Consider the following 20,393-nt stretch of genomic DNA (forward strand, 5'->3'; position numbering starts at 1 on the left):
CATCACAGCATCAATTTAACTTGGATTTCTAGGACATCACATGGCTTTGAAATAGAAGAACAGTATAAACAGCAATGTCTTGGTTACATCATTTTTAAAATACAGCACAGTTATTTTTTAATTAAAATTCCATTTGTTTAACTCAGGAGTAAAATTTAAAAAAAATAAAAATCATATAAGCTTTGCCATTCACGAATACTATGAATATATAAAACTAATTTATATGTAATAATATAAATATAATGAAATACTTTTAGCTTTGACACAGTAAATACTTGTTTATTAAAATTAACAAAACCATATAAGAGTTTTTGCTGTCGATTTAGCACAGTACACATTCATTAGACAAACTCTTCACTGGTCTTTAACTCATTTAGTCCACCATTTGTATTGTTATTACAGTGGTTACATAGCCAAATGCTATTTATTACAGTGTTCTTTGCATATTTCTGCACTTTTAACATGACAATGAAACCAATCAAAGGATCAGCAGACATTATAGTTTTGTTCTGTTTCCTCAATACATTTTTTAGTTTCTGACATCAATTAACATAATTTTAATAAATGTCCTTAAAGTATTTTGTTACTTGCATTTTAGCGACTATTTTCACAAAAAGTTTTTACAAACACTTTGTTCAAAATAGTTTGTTTCTTGAATATAGTAAGCTATTTGCATAAAACATTTTTACAAACGATAATATAGACAAACATGTTCATGTACATTACAGAATTAATAATGGTATTCAAAAGATGGTTGTTTGTGTATAGAAACAATGCTGTTGTCATATCAACTGTATCTGTCATCTTGACATGTTGGAAAAATATTTAAATTATGTACAGCAAAATAAAAAAAATGAAACTAAGATAAAGAAACATATAAAAACAAGCAAAGAAGAATATTCAAAATGTACTGAACTTTAATGCTATTGTGGATTAAATGTGTTCCTGTGCCTTTAAGAAAATAGCATTGACATGAAAAAGCATTCTAAAATGAATAAAGGACAAAACTGCATCAAGCAAATCAAACTATTCACTCTGCATTCAGCATATAGAACTACTGACTGTGTTGATGATATGCAACATTAGACGATACAAAGTGTTACCATCAACAGTGATGCCTAGAAAAAAAATTCATGAAAGAAAAATACATTGATGCTTTGAACTTGGGTATGCTTATGTTTAGAGTAATCATCAAAAGTAAAATTAGTTAAGTAATACAACACAAATACTGCATTAGTCAAGGTTTTTTTCATTCATCAAATATTTAGACCAGTGTTTCCCAACGTGGGACCTACAGGGGGGGGAAATTCAAGAAGCTCGGAGAAATTATTCTTGTTCATTGTCTTATTCACAGGGAAAGCCTGGTAATGGTAGTTGAAAAGACAGCCTGTTCTTAATAATTTTTAATAAAGAACAATAAAAAACAATTGCTATTATATTAAAGCTAGTGACAAATATGATAGTCTCTTCAAGTTCTTTTGTGAAGAACAAACTCCATGTTATGATATAAGATGACTCTCAAAAGAGAACAGCTTTATAATGGTAATTGAAGTTTAGTTCAACATCATGTTTAAAAAATTCACTTACTGTAATTGCTGAATAATTTCCTTGTGATTTCTCGTTGAAATCTAGGATATCCTATTCTTTAGTAAACATTTATGTTTAAGAATAGTAAAAATGATGTATATGGAGGGGGGGGGGGGGGTTGTGGAGTGTAAGAATTTTCAAAAAGCATAAACAGCTTGGACTGGGAAACACTGATTTTGACTGTCTTTCATCATTGTATGTTCATCATACACATATAACTGCCCTTAAGAGACATTCAAATTATAAGAAAAACATACTAAAGTGCACAGTAAACAAATGCCTTAGTAATATCTAACAAAACTAAATTAAAATAACAGGCACTTTGGGCGTTCAAGAGCTTCAAGCAACTTAAATGTGATGCTGTATTTATTTGAAAATTTAATGGAGCCCATAGTTTTTAACTTCTTTTTGGAAATGAGCATCAAATAATACACAAGTAATTTGTTTTTTTTTTAATTTTAAAGAAGAATATCAGCACTACATTAAAACATCACATTTTAATTGGAGCACATAATTCTAAACTTCTTTGAGCAACTAATAAAACACAAAAAGTTTGTTTTTTTAAGAAGAATATCAACACTATGGTAGAAAATCACATTTTGATTGATCGTGTAAGAACTAAAGATATATATGAAAGACAAAGCAACTAATACAGTTTTCAAGTTACCAGTATCTACCTCCCTTCTCACTGATGATTTTTTACTGCAGAAAAAAAGGTTTTGATGAAGCTCCTTTCTAAGCAATGATTGAATACAAATAGCAATTTATAATATCAAAAGCAAAAGGCAAGAAACACTTGGCAAAAAATAAATAATACAAAGTGGTGAAGTAAAATAAAATGTTCCATAGTAAATTATGTGTTGTTTGTTTCAAATATATAGATTTAATTTATTTTGTATAGTTCAATAGTTTTTGGTCTCGTTCAATTCATAATAATTTATAAAATTAAAAACAGCAGTAAAAAATCTAAAACTGTGTAAAGACCTATTTTCATGTAATACTTATCTAAGCAATGTTTTTTGTATAAGGGGATAACCTAAAGTACAACTCAGACAACTCTTACACTTACATACACAAGTTGAGAGAAAAAGAAATGAAATAACTAGAAGCATACCATTGACATCAACATCAGGCATAATTAAATTGTAAATAGTACAGTGTATTGAAATCCACAACCTATCAGGAAATGTTATGCTCTTTTAAAAGGCAAAGATATACTACATTCACAGAAGTCCATCAACATTTCAACGGAAGATTATATCAACAGCCATTTGTACAACTTTATATTTAACAGTTAACATCAACATTCTTTAAATTAAAATATACAACACCAACAATTTTTAATCATACGGAATACCATTGCAGTGGTTTTTGAATAAATACAAAATATTTTCAAAACAATTCATGTAGGAATCAGGGTGTAAAAAAAAGTTTTTAACATTTGTTTTGTTCCATATAATACATAGACACAATTTACTTTTAAAATTTGTTTTTTGTATTGTTCTCTAACAAGGTACCAGGCAGACATGCCCTTGCATTGAGTTGGTTTCATTGACAGAGACCTACATTCACTATATGAGTTAATGTTTACAAGACTAGCCTTAACTATTACTACTTGCTTATACTTATAGTCAGCTTAGTAATCTACCATTGTAAAATGACAAAAAATATGACTTTTATTTTTATTAAATGTGGGCATTGAATATAACAAGCCTCAAATGCTGAGATCTTAGACGCCAGCCAATGCAACAAATGACCTTACACATTGTTTGGTACCACACATACCTTCAAGGCATCACAAGACAGCTCCAATACAACTCTCAATGGAATGATACATGAGCAGTGATCCACAGAGAATGCCATCAAAACGATGGCATTGGTTTTAACATACTCAGATCTGACAAGGATCAAAGACTGACTGAACAAACTCTTTCACAACTTGACCAATGTAATAGGTAGTTTTTAAATCATGTGAACAAGGTGTAAGTAGGGTAGTGGGTAGCATAAATGAGGACAGAGTAAGTTTAATGAAGAGGATTGCGGACAAAATTAATGAAAAGGATTGCAGAAAACTTTAATATGGAGGATAGCAGATAGTTCTAACAAGGACAATAGCAAGCAATTTTTATTAATTAGGATAACGAATAGCTCATTCAAGGACAATAGCAGGTAATTTTTACTTATGAGGATAGCAGATAACTCTAATAAGGAAGCCATAAGCAAGGCAGAATTTTAAAAAAAAAGGTTTAAAAAATAAGTTGCTCAAGGCACACACATTTTTTTCCTAATGTCTTAAGGTAAATACCTTAAGAGTAAACTGTCTTATACTTAGAGGCTTAGTGTCTCATAGGAACAGGGGAACAAACCCTTGTAGCTTAAGTGAGCAAGGGAACAAACCCACCCATGTAGGTTAGGTGAGCAAGGGAATAAACACATCTTTGGATCAGTGAAATAAAACCCTTAGAGGAACAAATAACTTTCTGGTTTAGTTAAAAACTAGCCCTTGTGGACCAGACAAACAAATGTATAGCAAAGAGACAAAATAAGTTTAAGGGAAGGCAAATCAACACCAATAATATAGGACAGCAAAAAGCCACCACAAGCTCGGAAATGAACAGGTAAACATTTTTTTAAAAATCAATTGCACAAAATGGTTTATAAAAATCTTATAAAATATTTTTGTAATGTAGCGATTGACAGTTCTTTGAACAAACAAAAAGCCATATTTTACCCTTAATTTATTGCACAATTTCCTGATAGGTCTCAAATAAAATACCCAAAGTATTCTATATTTAGAACACTAATGCCAAAAGTATTCAATAATATTTTGAACACGGATACCAAAAGTATTCTATAATGTTTTAGAACACTGATAACACAAGTATTCTATAATGTTTTAGAACACTGATAACATAAGTATTCTATAATGTTTTAGAACACTGAAACCGTAAGTATTCTATAATGTTTTAGAACACATGTACCACAAGTATTCTATAATGTTTTAGAACACAGATACTAAAAGTATTCTTTAGAACACTGTTACTAAAAGAATTCTACAGTATTTTAGAACTCAGGCACCAACAGTAATGAGATAATGCTAGAACACAACTTCAAAAATATGCTGGCTCTGGTCCCATGATGCAACACTTCTCAAAATAAATAAAAAATATACTAAAATATACTAAAATATTTAAATTCCATTTAGGTGACAGCTGGAGTATTGCTCATTCAACACACTGACATTGGGTAGCATAGAAAAGGTTGGGATGTTTTTCTAGACAATTCATAGATTAGACAAATTTTACAATACATACTTAACATTTAAATTCCAGATTATAAGATTAATAGAAACGATGGGTGCTACAGAAGCCTGTAACAAGTTTGAAAAGTTATACATTTTTTTTTACTATACGCAGAGCTATTCAATTTCACACCAATAAAAATATATATTTAAGTATGCAATAATTATTTTATTCCAATGAACATGTTTCCACCATTCTTGTGGATAATATTTTATTTATTTAAGAGACAGATAACTTAAGCTACAACATTTGAGGTTTCAAAACTTAAAATATATTGAATTGAAATAACAATGTTTTTGTTGCTAAACATTCACATTTAAAATAATCTCACATTTCTTCAACATAGAAATACACTCTAAAGTATTTTACAAACGCTTTTAGCAAGTAAGCTGCCGAGGTACACATTGTCAAAATTTTACAAACCGATAAAATCCAGAACCCATGACGACAGCTGATTATAACTCCTGCACAAATTTCATGGCCCACACTGCTTTACAAGTGAAGAGTCATATTACAAAACTTGTTAAGTGATAATGTTATAAAAATCAGTAATCTCCAGTTCCAGAGAAAGCACTTAAAATCTATTTTCTTATTTTAAAATTGGTAAAAAAGATTTTTTTAAATGTGGTAAGTTACATTCACCTAACAAAATTTGGGAAAATGGACATTTGAAATTGTTTTACGAATTAGCTTAAAATAAGCCAGAAAAAGCAAAACAAAAACAACACATAATGGAAGTTATGTAGTTATGTGGAGTTAAAATTTGTCCCTGATCCAAAAACCTAACAAACTTTAAAAACAAAACACAAACTTACTTAACAAGTTTCGGAAATCAACTCAGCTTTATACACATTGTCACAAAAGAGTATAAAAAAAACAGAAACCGACTACCTGGTTAAGCTTCATACGTATGTGCTAATGTAAATGGCTGATAATGTTTCGGCACAACGTGTTTCTTGGTGGGTGTTTTCCTCTGCATCCAGGGCAGGAGCTTGTCATCTGTTTTCACTTCCTTAATCTTCCTGTAGCCTGCTTCACAAATGTGGTCAAACAGCTCATCTCTGTTTAAGAGACCGCCAAAGACAAAAGTCTGGGGGAAAAATACACTTCAGAGTAGGAATAAAATCAATCATCATTAAGCTGAAAAATCTAATGGCAGTTATCATCTACGAGTATATTTTTTTATATTAAGTTAAAGATATACTATAGGCCTACATCTTTAGATATTATAGATTATAGGTAGATATTGTATCTATATATAGATACATATTTAGATTGTAGTTAGAACAAAGAATTTATACTAACAATCATCATTGATGTTGGGTTATTTAAAATATTAAAAAATAAAAGGTCACAGCTCTAATAAAAGTTGTTAAAGTAGTTTATTCAAAAAAAGGATTAGAGCAAAATTTTAAGATGGACCTACTGAGAACAGTAGCAAAGAGTTTTTAAAAAAAACTTGCATCACTATATCATTATCAAACAACTAGCATGCAAGTTAATCATTAGACGAACCACAACAATGAAAATATCAATTTGATAATGAGCAGAACTTGAAAATTCCAGTCAGTACTTAATGACAAAATATTTAAGTTAGGTAAATCCATTGTGATAATACATGCTAAAACCAGCATTTGCTTTTGTCCCTTTGAAAAACACATCAAAGCTCAAAAAACAATGGAAATTCACATTTAAAACTTCAACTTGTTGCGCAAAAACAAACAACTAGGTACAGAAGAAGGATAATATTCAAAATTTAAGCTTAAATTAAAGTAGTGAAACAAAATTTTATCATTGCACATCAAGTATAATTTTCTATTAAAAAAAGAAAATTATAAAAGATTAATCATCAAGTGACCTGTATTTAAAATGCAACGAGTTACAAACATTAAATTTCAATTCAAAACTTCTGAAAAAATGATTTTAAATATTTACTGAAAAAAACAAATTGTCATTTAGCTGGGTGCTTTTCTATCGACAGAACATAAATGAACCAAGCATGCAACAAGCAAACAAATAAAAATATTAGAGACTTTTTTTTATCCAAAACAAAAAAGGAGATGCAGCTATGAAGGGAATGTGCCCATGACATTAAACTCTGAGTTGAAAAAAATACCATAGCATGCTGTCATAAAAATTACTCAGTTGGAGATGGACATCTAGATGCGCTGGACCATGAAAGTCCTGCTTTACGACCTGCTGCCCCTATGGCCTCATAAGCCTCATCTCTATTTAAAATGGCTCCAAAAATATAGGGCTGTTGAATTGAAGGAAGTCGTTACAAATTAATTTAATCAAGGAAATGCGGAGATGTGTGTAAAAATGGTTGAAACACACGACTAGTTTTAAAAAAATATTTTAACCATTGAATGAACAACTCAAAGAGCAATAATTCATGTTGCAGGGGTAAAGAACTACTTCAGCTGTTTATGAAACTCCAGCATACCATAAACTCAAACAAAGTGGATCTGACAATTACCACTGGACAATAACTGATGCACATACATATGGATACAATTGTTTTAGTGCTGTACCACTCCCAAAAATACAAACTTTCCTTCTTAAAGTACAGAGGCTAGAGATACAATATTGCTTAAATATGCAACTTCTTACAAGTGATGCAGTGTGAGCAGACTTTTAAGATAAAAATTAACTATTAATAGCATATTTCTCATGTTTAAATTATTATTAATTATTTTAAGTAAATTAATTTAAGTTCGCTGTAATCAATCTATACACAAACTTAAAACATTAATTATTCAACAGAAATAGCAGAATATATTTTAACCTAGATATTTATTAAAATATAGCAAGCTCATTTCATTAATTTTCTTCACTTCGAAGGTAGAGTAAAAAAAAATTAATATAGGCTCATAGAGAGAAAACATATTTAGAGTACACACCTTGTCGTTCCCAGCTACAGCCACTTCAATTGCCATTCCTCCCCCAGGCATCCAAGCATAAGGTTTAGCCTAGGAAAAAAAAATAGAAAAACGTGATATGACAGGAAATATATTTTAATGCACGGGTTCCCAACCTGGGGGTCGCGACCCCCCTGGGGGTCGCGAAGGTCTTTCTGGGGGGTCGCCAACTGGTATACTAAACCTTAGTAATTTGAAACAAAACATAAATGTTTAGAAGAATTTTTTTAAATTCGGCTTCATTAACATCACTGGAAATGTAATAGAGATGAAACAAAGCGCACTGTACAAAGTTGTTCTCAGTCACGAATCTATGAAATCTTCAAAACTAAAACGCAATTTGAGACGAGTCATCCGGAACACACCAAAAAATATACGGAGTTCTTTTGTCGGTAAGAAGCTAGTTGTAAATGCCAGAGACTTGATCGAACAGGAAGTTTTCACTAGCATTAGTGCAAGCATCAAATGAAGTCGCAATAGAAAATGCCAAGCAAAAAAAAAAAAAAAAAACAATTGGAGAAAATCTCATCAAGCGCTGCATGTACGTAAATGTTAAATAATACTTTTCTATCGAAATTAAGCTTTCACCATTGTTTGCTTTTCAAGTTGATAAATCAACAGACGTGAGTTCGTGTTCGCAGTTGCTTGTCTTTGTCTATATTCATGCTCTTTTGTGAAGATAGCATGGAGAAAATAAATACCTTTTTTTTTTAAATTGGATGATTAAAATGGGTTAGAACGGCTGTGGGTGTTTGTACGGATGGTGTGCCATCTATGTTTAGCTCAAAATCGGGCTTTCAGAAAACAGAAAAGATTTAGCTCCCTAACCACTGCCCTAACCAATCGACATCAAGAGTCCATTGCTAGTATAAGTCGTAAATTATATAAAATCTGGAGCCTTCAAAGAACTGAGCAAAAACATTAATATGGATCACGAGGTTCTGCTCTTCTACACTACAGTACGCTGGCTGTCAAACGAAATGTTGTAAATTGTGTTTTTTAATTGAAATCTGAAATCAAATTGTTCTTGGAAGTGCAAAGGAAACAAGACTTTTTGGTATACTTAAAACGACATAGAGTGGTTGGAGAGAGTATCATACATTAGCAGATGGGTTCGAACATCAAGATAAGCTAAACCTGAAGCTTCAGGGAAAATGAACAAATATTACAACTGTCCATGATAATCTCGGGGCATTTTTATCAAAGCTGCAAAATCGGTAGAGAAAATAAATCTTGGAAATATTGTAAATTTGAGAAACTCTGCGGTGTGGTAGATTAATCTGATTGTGAGATAATTAAAATTTTGAAAGAAGCGATTTCTGGGCATCTTGAATCTCTTGAAAAAGAACTGCATCGCTATTTCTCTGAGCTGAAAAAGAAGAATCTGTATTTACGCATTACCCATTCTCTTCTTCCCTTGATGTTGCCAGCATTCCCGATGAATTACAAGATTCATTCTTTCATTTGCAGAATGATTCCGAGTAAGATGAAAAACTGCAGACACAATTTTGGTGTAGTATTCACCATTCATACCCAAATGTAAAATTGATTGACTTTTCGAGAATATATTTTCAACACTACTCTTTGATTAAAAACAAAATTAAGATAATTATAATGACATAGGTTGGCGTTAACAAAAATTTTTAAAATTAAAAACTTAACTACGAAGGTTTAGTGAATAGTATGCAATTATACTCATGCTATTAAAATAGTTATCAAGAGTAGTTCATATTGAAAGTCTACTAGAAAATCTTATTTTAGTGCTTATTAATTTCCATACTAATTTCGGCTTTTTAATTCTATGGGGGTCGCGGGTCACTTACTTTTTATAAAAGGGGGTCGCCACTCGAAAAAGGTTGGGAACCACTGTTTTAATGGGATGGCATGAAAGAGATCATGAAAGTTAACCCACTCAAGTTACAGGTAAATTCTTTATTATAATTTTACTTTTCTACCCACTTTAAAAAAATTGTATTTCAATTTTATAACAATCCCATGCCAGATGTAAGAAGAATATAGAATGCAAGAGGACCCACAAATAAAATTTGGACTAAAGTTTAGTGGGGTTAAACCTCCCATCGTATTCTTTCTTGTTCCCTAAGAAGCAAGGTGTTGAGATGACACTTCACTAACTAAAACAATTGGTGACTATTTTTTGTACCTCTAGTCATATCAACTCAGCCTGATCAATATCTCTCCAGAAAGTTGGGTAATACACCTAACCAAGGATATCATTTTTAAACAGCAAGAAATTAGTCTTCTTTACGATACATTTACACAGAATTTATATAACCGAGGCTAGGAAGACATGGTGATGTAGCGTGCTAGAGGTCTGAAATTATAGGAAGGAATTAAGAACAGCTGAGTAGGGAGTAGAAAGCTTTGACTGAGGCCCTATGTTTCACATGCAAAGCTTTGACAGAGGCCCTATGTTCTGCATGGAAAGCTTTGACAGAGGCCCTATGTTCTGCATGGAAAGCTTTGACAGAGGCCCTATGTTCTGCATGGAAAGCTTTGACAGAGGCCCTATGTTCTGCATGGAAAGCTTTGACAGAGGCCCTATGTTCTGCATGGAAAGCTTTGACAGAGGCCCTAAGTTTCACATGGAAAGTTTTGACTGAGGCCCTATGTTCTGCATGGAAAGCTTTGACAGAGGCCCTATCTGCATGGAAAGCTTTGACTGAGGCCCTATGTTTCACATGCAAAGCTTTGACAGAGGCCATAAGTTTCACATGGAAAGCTTTCACAGAGACCCTGAACAGCTGAGTGGGGAGTGAAAAGCTTTGACAGAGGCCCTATTTTTCATTAGGAAAGAAAATGAAAAATGATCATGATCATATAACTGAGGCTACTATTTTCTTAAATGTACATGCATCTTACCTTTTCCAGACGTGCAATATCTGCCAGAGGTATAACAATGTTTTTTGGAGAAGGCACTTTTGTTCTTTCAAAGCACAAGAAGCTAGAAAAATGAATCAAAATCCTTGTAGCCTTAAGACAATACTTATTGAACATATCTTAAAATCTGAGGTGAAAGTTGAAAACTTAAAAGTAATTAATGTTCTAATAATTGAAATAAATTTAAAAACCAGCTGACCTGTGGGTTAGATACAGCCTGCCATTTTTAAAAGCTGCAGTAAGTGATTTTTCTTTGTTGATCAGGGTACACCTTCTACCTCCATGCCATCCTATACAAAATATTTAAATAGTGCATGCCAGGCAAGATATAATTATAAATAAGTGTATGTTTACTATGCATCAGTCAAAAAATACTTATAAATATCTGTAATTTTTCTTTTACCATCCCAGACACACAAAAAAATAGGCCTTATTAAAAGTATATTTCCACAAATATTAAGAAATATTAAGAAAATGATATAATTGATATAATTTTTAATATATATTTGCATCCTAGGATAAAAAACACTGAATGCACACTTTTTTCATGCAAGCTTATAAATCAAACATAAATAAATAAACCTCTTTTGTGTCAGCCTTCACCAAAAAATATCATACATAATCATAAACTTTGCACACAAGGCTAAAAATAAAAAAGTTCTGCAAGAAAATACCTGAGAGAGGACATTCTGACTCAGGCAGTGAGAAAAGTTCACAGAAAGATCTGTCGTCCATTGAAACTTGGTCACTTTTGGTTTCTGCTGCAACTTCCCGTTTTTCTTCATCGTATGGGAGAATGTACTGTGAAACAAAGGGCCAAAGGTTACATTTTAATCTTGAAATGATACAGTAAATTTTGAAAATAAGAGAAATATTATGTGTTCATTAACAACGGTTAGCCTTAAAATGGTGCAGTAATTTTTATAAATTACAGAAATGTTTGGGATGTTTTTATAGACAATTCATGAATTAGACAAATTTTACAATACATACTTAACATCTAAATACCAGATCATAAGATTAATGAAAACTATGGCTGCTACAGAAGCCTGTAACAAGTTTGAAAAGTTATAATTTGTTTACTATACGCAGAGCTATTCAATTTCACATCAATAAAAATATATATTTAAGTATGCAATAATTACAGCTTGACTGGGACTGATATATTGCTTTCAAAATGTACTGTTTGACTGTTTCTCTGTGTTGCTATTTTTTTTTAAAAACCAATTTTTTATAAAATGACTACTAAACTATATTATAAGAAAATTTAATTAAAAAAGAAAAACAAAATTATATAAAGACGCACACAAAAAAATAGTTTAAAACTGGTTAAAAAGATGAGCATGCAGCTTCACAATCAAGTTAGTTGTACCTTATCAATTTCGGACTTGACATATTTTTTCTCAAACTGAATATCAGTAGGCAGCTCCTGCCAGAGGCGGTAGGAAGAGTCGTATTTTCTTCTAACTTTGGGGAATCTGTTATAAATGTAGTCTATGATAAACAGCTTGACTCCAGTTGCAAGGCCTGATCAATCAAAAGTAGAAAAAAAAATGTATTGAGATAATGTTACATTAATTCACATATATTACACAGTATGTTTCATTAATCAAAAGTAGAAAAAAAAATTTATTGAGATAATGTTACATTAATTCACATATATTACACAGTATAATGTTTCATCAATCAAAAGTAGAAAAAAAAAATAATGTATAATGTAATGAGATAATGTTACATTAATTCACATATATTACACAGTATAATGTTTCATGTAGGTTGTTCTTTTAAATATTTAGTTATTTAACATAAAGTGTGTACAATTTTGTTATTTTATCATCTAGTGTGAGCATTTCTTTTTTTTTTCCATTTTCTAGTGTGCATATTTTTTTTTTCTAAAAGTCAATTGGGCTTAATTTAAGGCAATGAACTGCAACTAATTGTTCAATTAAAATAAATAAACGCAGGTATTTAAAAAAATTTATTTTAGAGTATTTTTTCAATATAAACTTCACTAATTAAAAAAAAAACATTCAGGGTGGTTTCCTAAACAATCTTTAAGAAGAAATTATTTTATTTTTAAAGTACAGCTAACAGAAAAAAGGTTTGATGACCCATGTTTTAAGGTTGGCTTTAGAATGTTATCACAGAAAAATCAAAAGGAAGTGTAGATAGTGTAGATAGCGCTAGGGCTCTTACAATTCAGCTCATGATTAGTGATTATACAGATTAGACTAAAAAAATATGGTTACCTGCATAGAAAAACAGATAGTTTGTTGGAAGTATGCAGGATGTGATGAATGCAGCAGAAAATGCCAGCAGTAGCTGACGACTTGCTTCAGGGTGTCGCCATGTCAACAAACTGGGGAGGATTGTTGGTGACCAATGAGCAAATGCTTTGAGAATAGTTACATGTCAAGTAGTTAAACACATATTGGACTACAGTTATAAAATCTGTTACATCTAGCTATCATAAAAATTTCTTGATAAGTCAAATTGTAGTTTTATTTCATTAAAACTAAAAAAAAAATATATGTAAACTGTAGGCCAACTATATAATCCATAAAAAGGAAATGAAACATGAATATAGTTTAACTGAGGCTGGAAAACCTAACTTTTTTACTGTACTGCACATCATTTACCTTTTTATTTTCTCTAGACTGTCAGCAACTTGGCCCAGAAAATTTTGGACCTTTCTGGCGACTTGCATTACAAGATTGAACTTATCAGACACTCCAAGGTCTTTTTCTTCAGTGTCCTGTTAAAACATATCAGTTACTCAACCAAGAGGTTTGTATGCCAAGGATACACCACAATAATAAAAAAGAATAACCATTCCTGCTTTGGTATATGATGTTGTTGCAGCATATAATATATTTATTATTTTGAATTTTAGGCAATTTAGGAAGGACACTTTGGGGCGTGGTAAAGAAGAATATTTCAGTCCTAATGGTGATTAATGTCATGAAATAGAACAGAATAATAAACAAAACAACACTCAGGACTAAAAGAAATATTTTTCATAAACATATTTTTCATAAACATAATAAGAAAGAATCTTACTTTGACTTCCTCAATTGTATCAAAAAAGTTGAAGTTCAAGTTCCATCCTCTGAAATATTTAAGTATATTATGAACTTACGACTAAAACGTTAGTGTCGGAGTTAACTTGAATTATCGCTCCTCTGGTTACAGGACTAAGCAGCTATTACAATTGACAAACTGTAGTTAAACACATTAAAAACAATATATCTGTTCATTAGATGATTCCATTAAACTATCACTCACAGTATAAAAGTTAAACATTACAAAATAAGTCAAATGCAAAGCTACTTAAAATGTGTCTGAGAAAGTTAATAAAAAGTTTCAGACTTACCTGCGTCTGAGAAAGGTAATGAAGGGTATCAAACTTACCTGTGTCTGAGGAGTTAATTAAGGGTGTAAGACTTAAGGTGGCTTACCTGTGTCTGAGAAAGTTAATAAAGAGCCTCAAAGTTAAGCAAAACAACAGGACAGGAAAGAACCAGCCTTGCCACACAGAGTACATGTACACCTGTAAAACATGATGTTCTATATTAAATTTTCATAAATCAGGAATATAGACAAAAGAATATTGAATCTCATACACATTGCATTTTTTAAAATGTTAATATTATCATTTCTATAACAAAAAATTCAAACTGCAAGCTAATTTTATTTATTTATTTAATTAATATTCAGTATTTGCTAACTTATCCATTAAAAATAATTTAATTCTTGTTTTGATAAGAAATACTTTCAACTGGTTAGGAAAACATAAGAGCTAGCTCAGTTTAAATATTAAGGTCTGGATCTAAAAACTGCGTCATGGAAATAGTGAGGTCAGAAAGTGGAAAAATATGTGGTCATTGAAAGAATGAAATATGAAACATGAGCCACATATGAATTATTAAAATAAAACTCACCACAAATACAATCAGGGTATAGGGTGGTGACTTCCAGGCCAAGAGATCCCCAATGCCTTGGATTGTGTTGATGTAAGGTTTGGCTTCAGTGCCTGTATTTAATGGACATGTCTCAGTTTAGGTCATCAGAATGTAGTAAACAGATTTCTTCTAAACAGATTTTTATCTGATTATTGTGGCTTAGCCAACTAAATTGTAGATAGCCTACCTATTGAAATGTATATAATTTTGGAACATCAAAAACAAATTGATTGTATTATTAATAAAATTGGTTTAGAAATTCTGCTCAAAATGTTTTGGTTACATTTTTCTAGCTAAGGAAACTATTCTGATAACATTACTGCAATATCTGTTTACTATGAAATGCTAACATTGATTTGCTTATAACCCTAATAAGATGCTTTTAACAGTATATTTTCACTAAAAACTCAGAAAGTACACAAAGCAATTCTTCTTACCAAATCTTTTAATGTTTTCTTTTAATCTGAAAGAAAAAATGCAATAAAGCATTAAATTTAACAAGTAAGTCATTATTTTTAATCAAGAGCTTAAAAAAATTATGTGGATGACATAATCACTAGTCATTATTGATCTTTGCAGAACAAAGTATATGAAAGACATACAATTTTAAAAAACACTAAGCGCAGTCCTATGCATCTTTGCAGAACTAAGTAGGTATATGAAAGACATACATCTAAAAAAAATACTTTGAGCAATCCTATGCATCTTTGCAGAACAAGGTATATGAAAAAAATACATTTAAAAAAATACTTTGAGCAGTCCTAAGGATCTAAATATACACTTGATGTATAATTTAAACTTGCAGCCTACCAGTCAACTGCCCTATCTGATAGACATAGCACTAAATTATGCATCTCACAGGCTTTTTTAACCAATGGTTATAGAGTGCTTACGTTTTTACAGTGAGAGGATCCCCATCAGGGTCAACATCATTGTTATCTGGTGGTTCTTCAGTGAAGTCGTCAAGAAATGAATAGAAAGAACTAATGAAATAATCCCTTGCCCTTTCATGTAATCTCTTCTTTCTTGCAGGCAATTGTATTTCTGTTGATGCCCCATCTAACAACAAAATGAATTATCAATAAAGATGGAAAGCAAGCAAAACTGATATGTATTTGTCATAATTGTAAAATGTTCTTCATTTAAGAAAAAAAATATTTTTGATATTTTATGTAAAATGAAAAGTTTTGTTCAAACAACAGCGTTTCAAAAAATAAAAGATGTAATACAAACCAAGCATTATAAAATTATTGTACTGAATCAAACTAAAGTTCGAGCAAAGTGACTCCACTGAATATAAAAAAATAATTCAACCTAATGTGTCAACATTTCTGTAGGCAACAATCATTCATACATATATCCTTACAAAAAGTACAGTGCTGTTAATAGGAAGTGTAATTGATACTAAGTTTTTCTTAAAAACTGATATTTTAACTAAATTAAATAAATATGAATGCTACACAAATGATTCAATGGGAAACAGAAGGAGAAAAAGATGTTTAGAACTTATAAAAAATGAAATTTAATTAAAAGATATATAAATTGAACAAACAGCTGTTAATATGGCTTCTATAGGTGTTTAAACATATACTTTATGCAAAAAAGAACAGTCCAATACTTAAATAAAATGTGCAAAAATTGCCTTTAAAATAGAAAAGCTGTTGTTTTTTGTAAGAAACACATTAATTTAATTATTCTTAAGTATAACTATGATCATGTTTCACTAATGTTTATAGCTTATTAATGTTCATAGCTTATTTTGTTTCCTTTTTATCATAACTGCATTCTACACATAATCAAGCAACTACTAAAACAAGGCAAACAAAAACTTGGAATAAAAGAACTAGTCATGAGACCAAAAACGTAATCCCTTACCAACGTTATCTTCTGCTACACTGTTATCGGAAATCCCAGCACCAGATAGAGTAATCCTGTTTCTAGGTGGAAGTTCTGATTGGGTTCTGTTCACTTTCTGAGCCCTGGGAAAAAAAATCATTCAGTAAACCTTAGCGCCCTGAGTTCCAACTTTAGAAAGTTTTTATCAGCATTTTTAAGTTTTAGAATGCACATTTAGACATTTGAAAGTTGTAATGGTATTATTTAAGGCAGTAAAAGTTCTGTTACTTAATGTTAACAAAGAGTGGTAAACTGTTTAAAAATATTAACACTCATTCAGGCTGTTATGGCATATGAAGCAGAGGTCCTTATTTCTGTGCCCATGAAAGATTGTAAAATTGTGCAGAATGATTTACTTTAAAAGCGGATGAACTTTTCTTTTACCCTACATAATTTAACCAAACACCAGATTATTACTGGGATTCACACTTAAATCCTTCAGATTTTTTTCTGGTTTCTCCACAGTTGAAGGTCAATTACTTCTCAACCAGTATGACATTATGTTAATAAAGCATACGAACTATTCAGTATGGTTCAATAATCTCTTATTGTCTGCTATAATCCATATTACAATATAACATGAAAGGATGCTTTATGGGTATTTTTAAATAGCTATATTAAAGTTAAAACTGGATATATAATATACTTACTTCTTCTTGCAAAAATTCTCCAGTTTTTTTTCTAATACTTCACATCTTCTCTGCTCGTAAGCCAATTCCGTTTTCACCCTCTCGAGCTCCATCTGATTTTTACTTGAATGGAGCTCACTTTCTGGATTGAGTTAGAGGAAAATAAATGTATATTAGACTTGTATAATTTAAGAGGAGATAAGGATTCAAGAATACACAAGGATAAATCATACACTTAACCCCTTTTTAACTTTAGAGAAGTGACAGTTGATTAAAACATTTTAGGATAGCATCCTCTTATAATGAACAAACAGCAAGAAAATATATATCATTTTAGCAATGAGTCAATTTGTAATTACAAGGGGAAAAAAACGCAGTTCACAAACACATTTTTATGTCTTTACTGGGTAATGTAAAATAGTGTAATATTTAAAAAATTGTTAATACCAAAATAAGTTTCAAAATTAGTATAACAGTTTCAAAAGCCTAAAGAAAGTAACTACGGCAATTCAAAGCTTAAAGAATACAAATGCACAGACTAGTGATTGTTAAAACAGAACTGTAGGCCTCTAGCTAGGCAGAATCTGTGACTAAAGCTCAAATGATTCACCTCGGCCTAACATTAAAATAGAAGTTCTATTATCATAATTCTAATATGAAAACTGTTTTATTGTGAGGCATGGAATATTTTATATAAAGTGGTTTGAAAAAGTATCCAAGACAGCAAAACGGGAAAGAACAAGACAAATCCGAGTGGAATAAGAAATTCATGAAACAAGGTGGAGATGGATAGGCCATACATTTAGGAGACCAGCAAAAAGTTATACAACAAGGATTCTCAATACAGATTTTCAAGAAGAAGAGTGAGACCAACAAACACCAGGCATAGAGAAATTGAAAAAAGACATTAAATAGCTGGAAAGAGTTTGAAAGAAATGGAAAAATAGCAAGGGACAGAAAAGCATGGGAGGACATTGTAAATTGCGTTTGCTCCATTGAGAGTTGTAAAAGGTGAGTACAATGAATTAGGAGATGCAAGATGATCTCTGACCAAGCACACCATTCATTGACCTTCCCCTTTTATGACACAACAACGATTAAATTATTTAAATATTTTAGTACTGTATAAGGATGTAGCAAATAAATCTTAAAGGAGTAGAAGATTCGTCATATAAATGGTTATATTGCTACTTTTAGGTACACTTACTTAATGTTTGATTTTCAATCATGACCATCATTAACTGCTCCTGGATGAGATTTAACTGTTCTTCAAAAATCTTTTTTTCCTCTGGACTGTTCCATGTTATTGATGACATAAGATCTTCACTGGGGAAGGAACCACAACTCTGGGCATCTTCTGAGCTTGCTTTTGATTTTTCTATACTTAAAAACTGTCTTGGATCATCTCCAGTATCTACTAACTCAAAGTTCTCCTTTAATAAAAGAAAGAATACAGTAATTAGGAATTATAATAATTATACTTTTTAGTAAGCCATACTGTCAATTGTGCTTAAAACTTTTTTTAAAATTGGAATGAAAGCATTTTTTAAATTGTAATAATTTGCACGAGTGTTTTAAGTTTTTAAAAATTTTCTAATCCAATATAAAACAGTGTCATAAGTGATAAAACATATTAAGGTCCCTGGATATAAACCACCTCAATTGGGTAAAGAACTTAACTGTCCCCACAAATGATTCGTGTAGACAGACCATAGAAGCACTGTACTTGTTTGTTCTTTTATATTGATATGGTCTAATAGGTCTCAAAAATCAAAAAGTGATTGTTTTTAAGTCTCTTGTACAAATTACTATAATATTAAAGTGAAAAGAGTAAAAAAAAATTTTTAAAAGATAAAAAGAAAATTAAAATCTAAACTTTTTTTAATCTATGTTTTCTAAAAGTAAAAAGAACATATTATTTTATTTCCTCTACCTGTTTCAGATTTTTTACAGTTGTTATGTTACAAGTAGAAAAACACAATCATTAAATTTAAAACTCATAAATATGTGTTTATAATAATATTAAAATATGGAATGTAACACATCACTTACTTCCTCTGCTGCTGCATTGAGTGATTGTCCACCTTTAGGTGAATCTTTCCCATCTTTTCTACTGTCGTCACGATCTTTGTTGAATCTTTGTCTTAATGTTTTCAAAGATGTGGTCATTTTGTTTCAATACAACTAGTATGCTTACAGTGCTTGTTTTAAACTGGAAGCTAATACCTGATAAAAATATAATCATTATTTTTTACAATGTTATTTGGTTTTTCTTTTAATGTTATTGCTATTTTTATAAAGATAAGTGTAAGAAAATCATATCTAAATAAGATTGGATTAAGTATATTCATAATTGAACTCTAAATTTTTACCAATGTTTTGGTAATATAACCACAACATAATTTGTAATTGTTTTGGAATTATCAGAATAGTTAATACATATAAAGACCAGTTTATAATTTCAAGGATGTATTGTAAATTTGAGCAATTAAGGTGTGGCACACACTGCGACAGATAACTGGCAATAACCATTACTGGTTACTCTTATACTTAATTACTAGTGTAGTGTGGTCAGAAGCTGGTATAAAACATACACCAGTGTAGTTAATAAAATAAGCCTAGGTTTAGATCTAGATCTATATTTTAAATCAATATTATAGTAGTATGATCACTATCAGTTAGATACCCATCAATCAGAGTTGGGCGCACTCAGGGCATTCTACTTAATCTACTATCTTGAACCCGTATTCAGCCTCAAGACTTTCAGAGTCTAGCAATTTACTAAACCTTATCGGGCGATTTTGTATACTAGTATCAGATAATAGGTTACTTAAATACACACATGGCTTGCTAAAGTTAATGCTAACCTTATCCCTAACCCCATCCCTTGTCCTACTATACACCTAACACAAAATTTAACCATAAAACTAGGCGAGATTACAATACCACTAACAACCTAACACACCTATTTTTGGAAGTCTATTATCAGACATCGGTATCTTCAATCGTCCTATATGATATACAACTTAAGTCAACACCAACCCTATCTTTAACCCAAATCCTAACCCTTTCCTAAATTCTGAACACAACACATAACTTTAGACAACAATATCATAATAACGTAACACACTTATTTTGGAAGAGTCTATTTTCAGAGGTCGGTACGGTAATAGTATTACTAATAGTACTAATACTATT

At 31.0% G+C, this 20,393-nt stretch overlaps 1 protein-coding gene across 1 annotated transcript; it reads right to left on the reverse strand.

The window, feature by feature from the left end:
* Positions 1-5,764: 5,764 nt before the first annotated feature.
* LOC131930615 (GRAM domain-containing protein 4) lies at positions 5,765-19,382 on the reverse strand. Its single transcript, XM_059287183.1, has 17 exons — positions 19,248-19,382; positions 18,403-18,628; positions 17,217-17,337; positions 16,546-16,649; positions 15,564-15,729; positions 15,108-15,133; positions 14,650-14,741; positions 14,167-14,258; positions 13,769-13,817; positions 13,348-13,463; positions 12,958-13,067; positions 12,081-12,235; positions 11,383-11,509; positions 10,908-10,998; positions 10,691-10,772; positions 7,793-7,861; positions 5,765-5,979 (listed from the first exon to the last, which is right to left on the reverse strand). The coding sequence occupies exons 1-17, from the start codon at positions 19,362-19,364 to the stop codon at positions 5,785-5,787; spliced, it is 1,938 nt and encodes a 645-aa protein (XP_059143166.1). The 5' UTR covers positions 19,365-19,382; the 3' UTR covers positions 5,765-5,784.
* Between the last annotated feature and the right edge of the window lie 1,011 nt (positions 19,383-20,393).

This window comes from Physella acuta, unplaced genomic scaffold (assembly GCF_028476545.2).
Source record: "Physella acuta isolate Inbredline_101_S28 unplaced genomic scaffold, ASM2847654v3 ptg001810l, whole genome shotgun sequence".
NCBI lineage: Eukaryota > Metazoa > Mollusca > Gastropoda > Physidae > Physella > Physella acuta.

Excerpts from the sequence above, each read along its gene's own strand:
- LOC131930615 (XM_059287183.1), bottom strand. The coding sequence starts at position 19,364 with ATGACCACATCTTTGAAAACATTAAGACAAAGATTCAACAAAGATCGT. Across the intron at positions 17,338-18,402 it reads GATTGAAAATCAAACATTAA|AAAGTGAGCTCCATTCAAGT; the intron begins GTAAGTGTACCT and ends AACTCAATCCAG. Across the intron at positions 11,510-12,080 it reads TCAAGTCCGAAATTGATAAG|TACATTCTCCCATACGATGA; the intron begins GTACAACTAACT and ends TTTGTTTCACAG.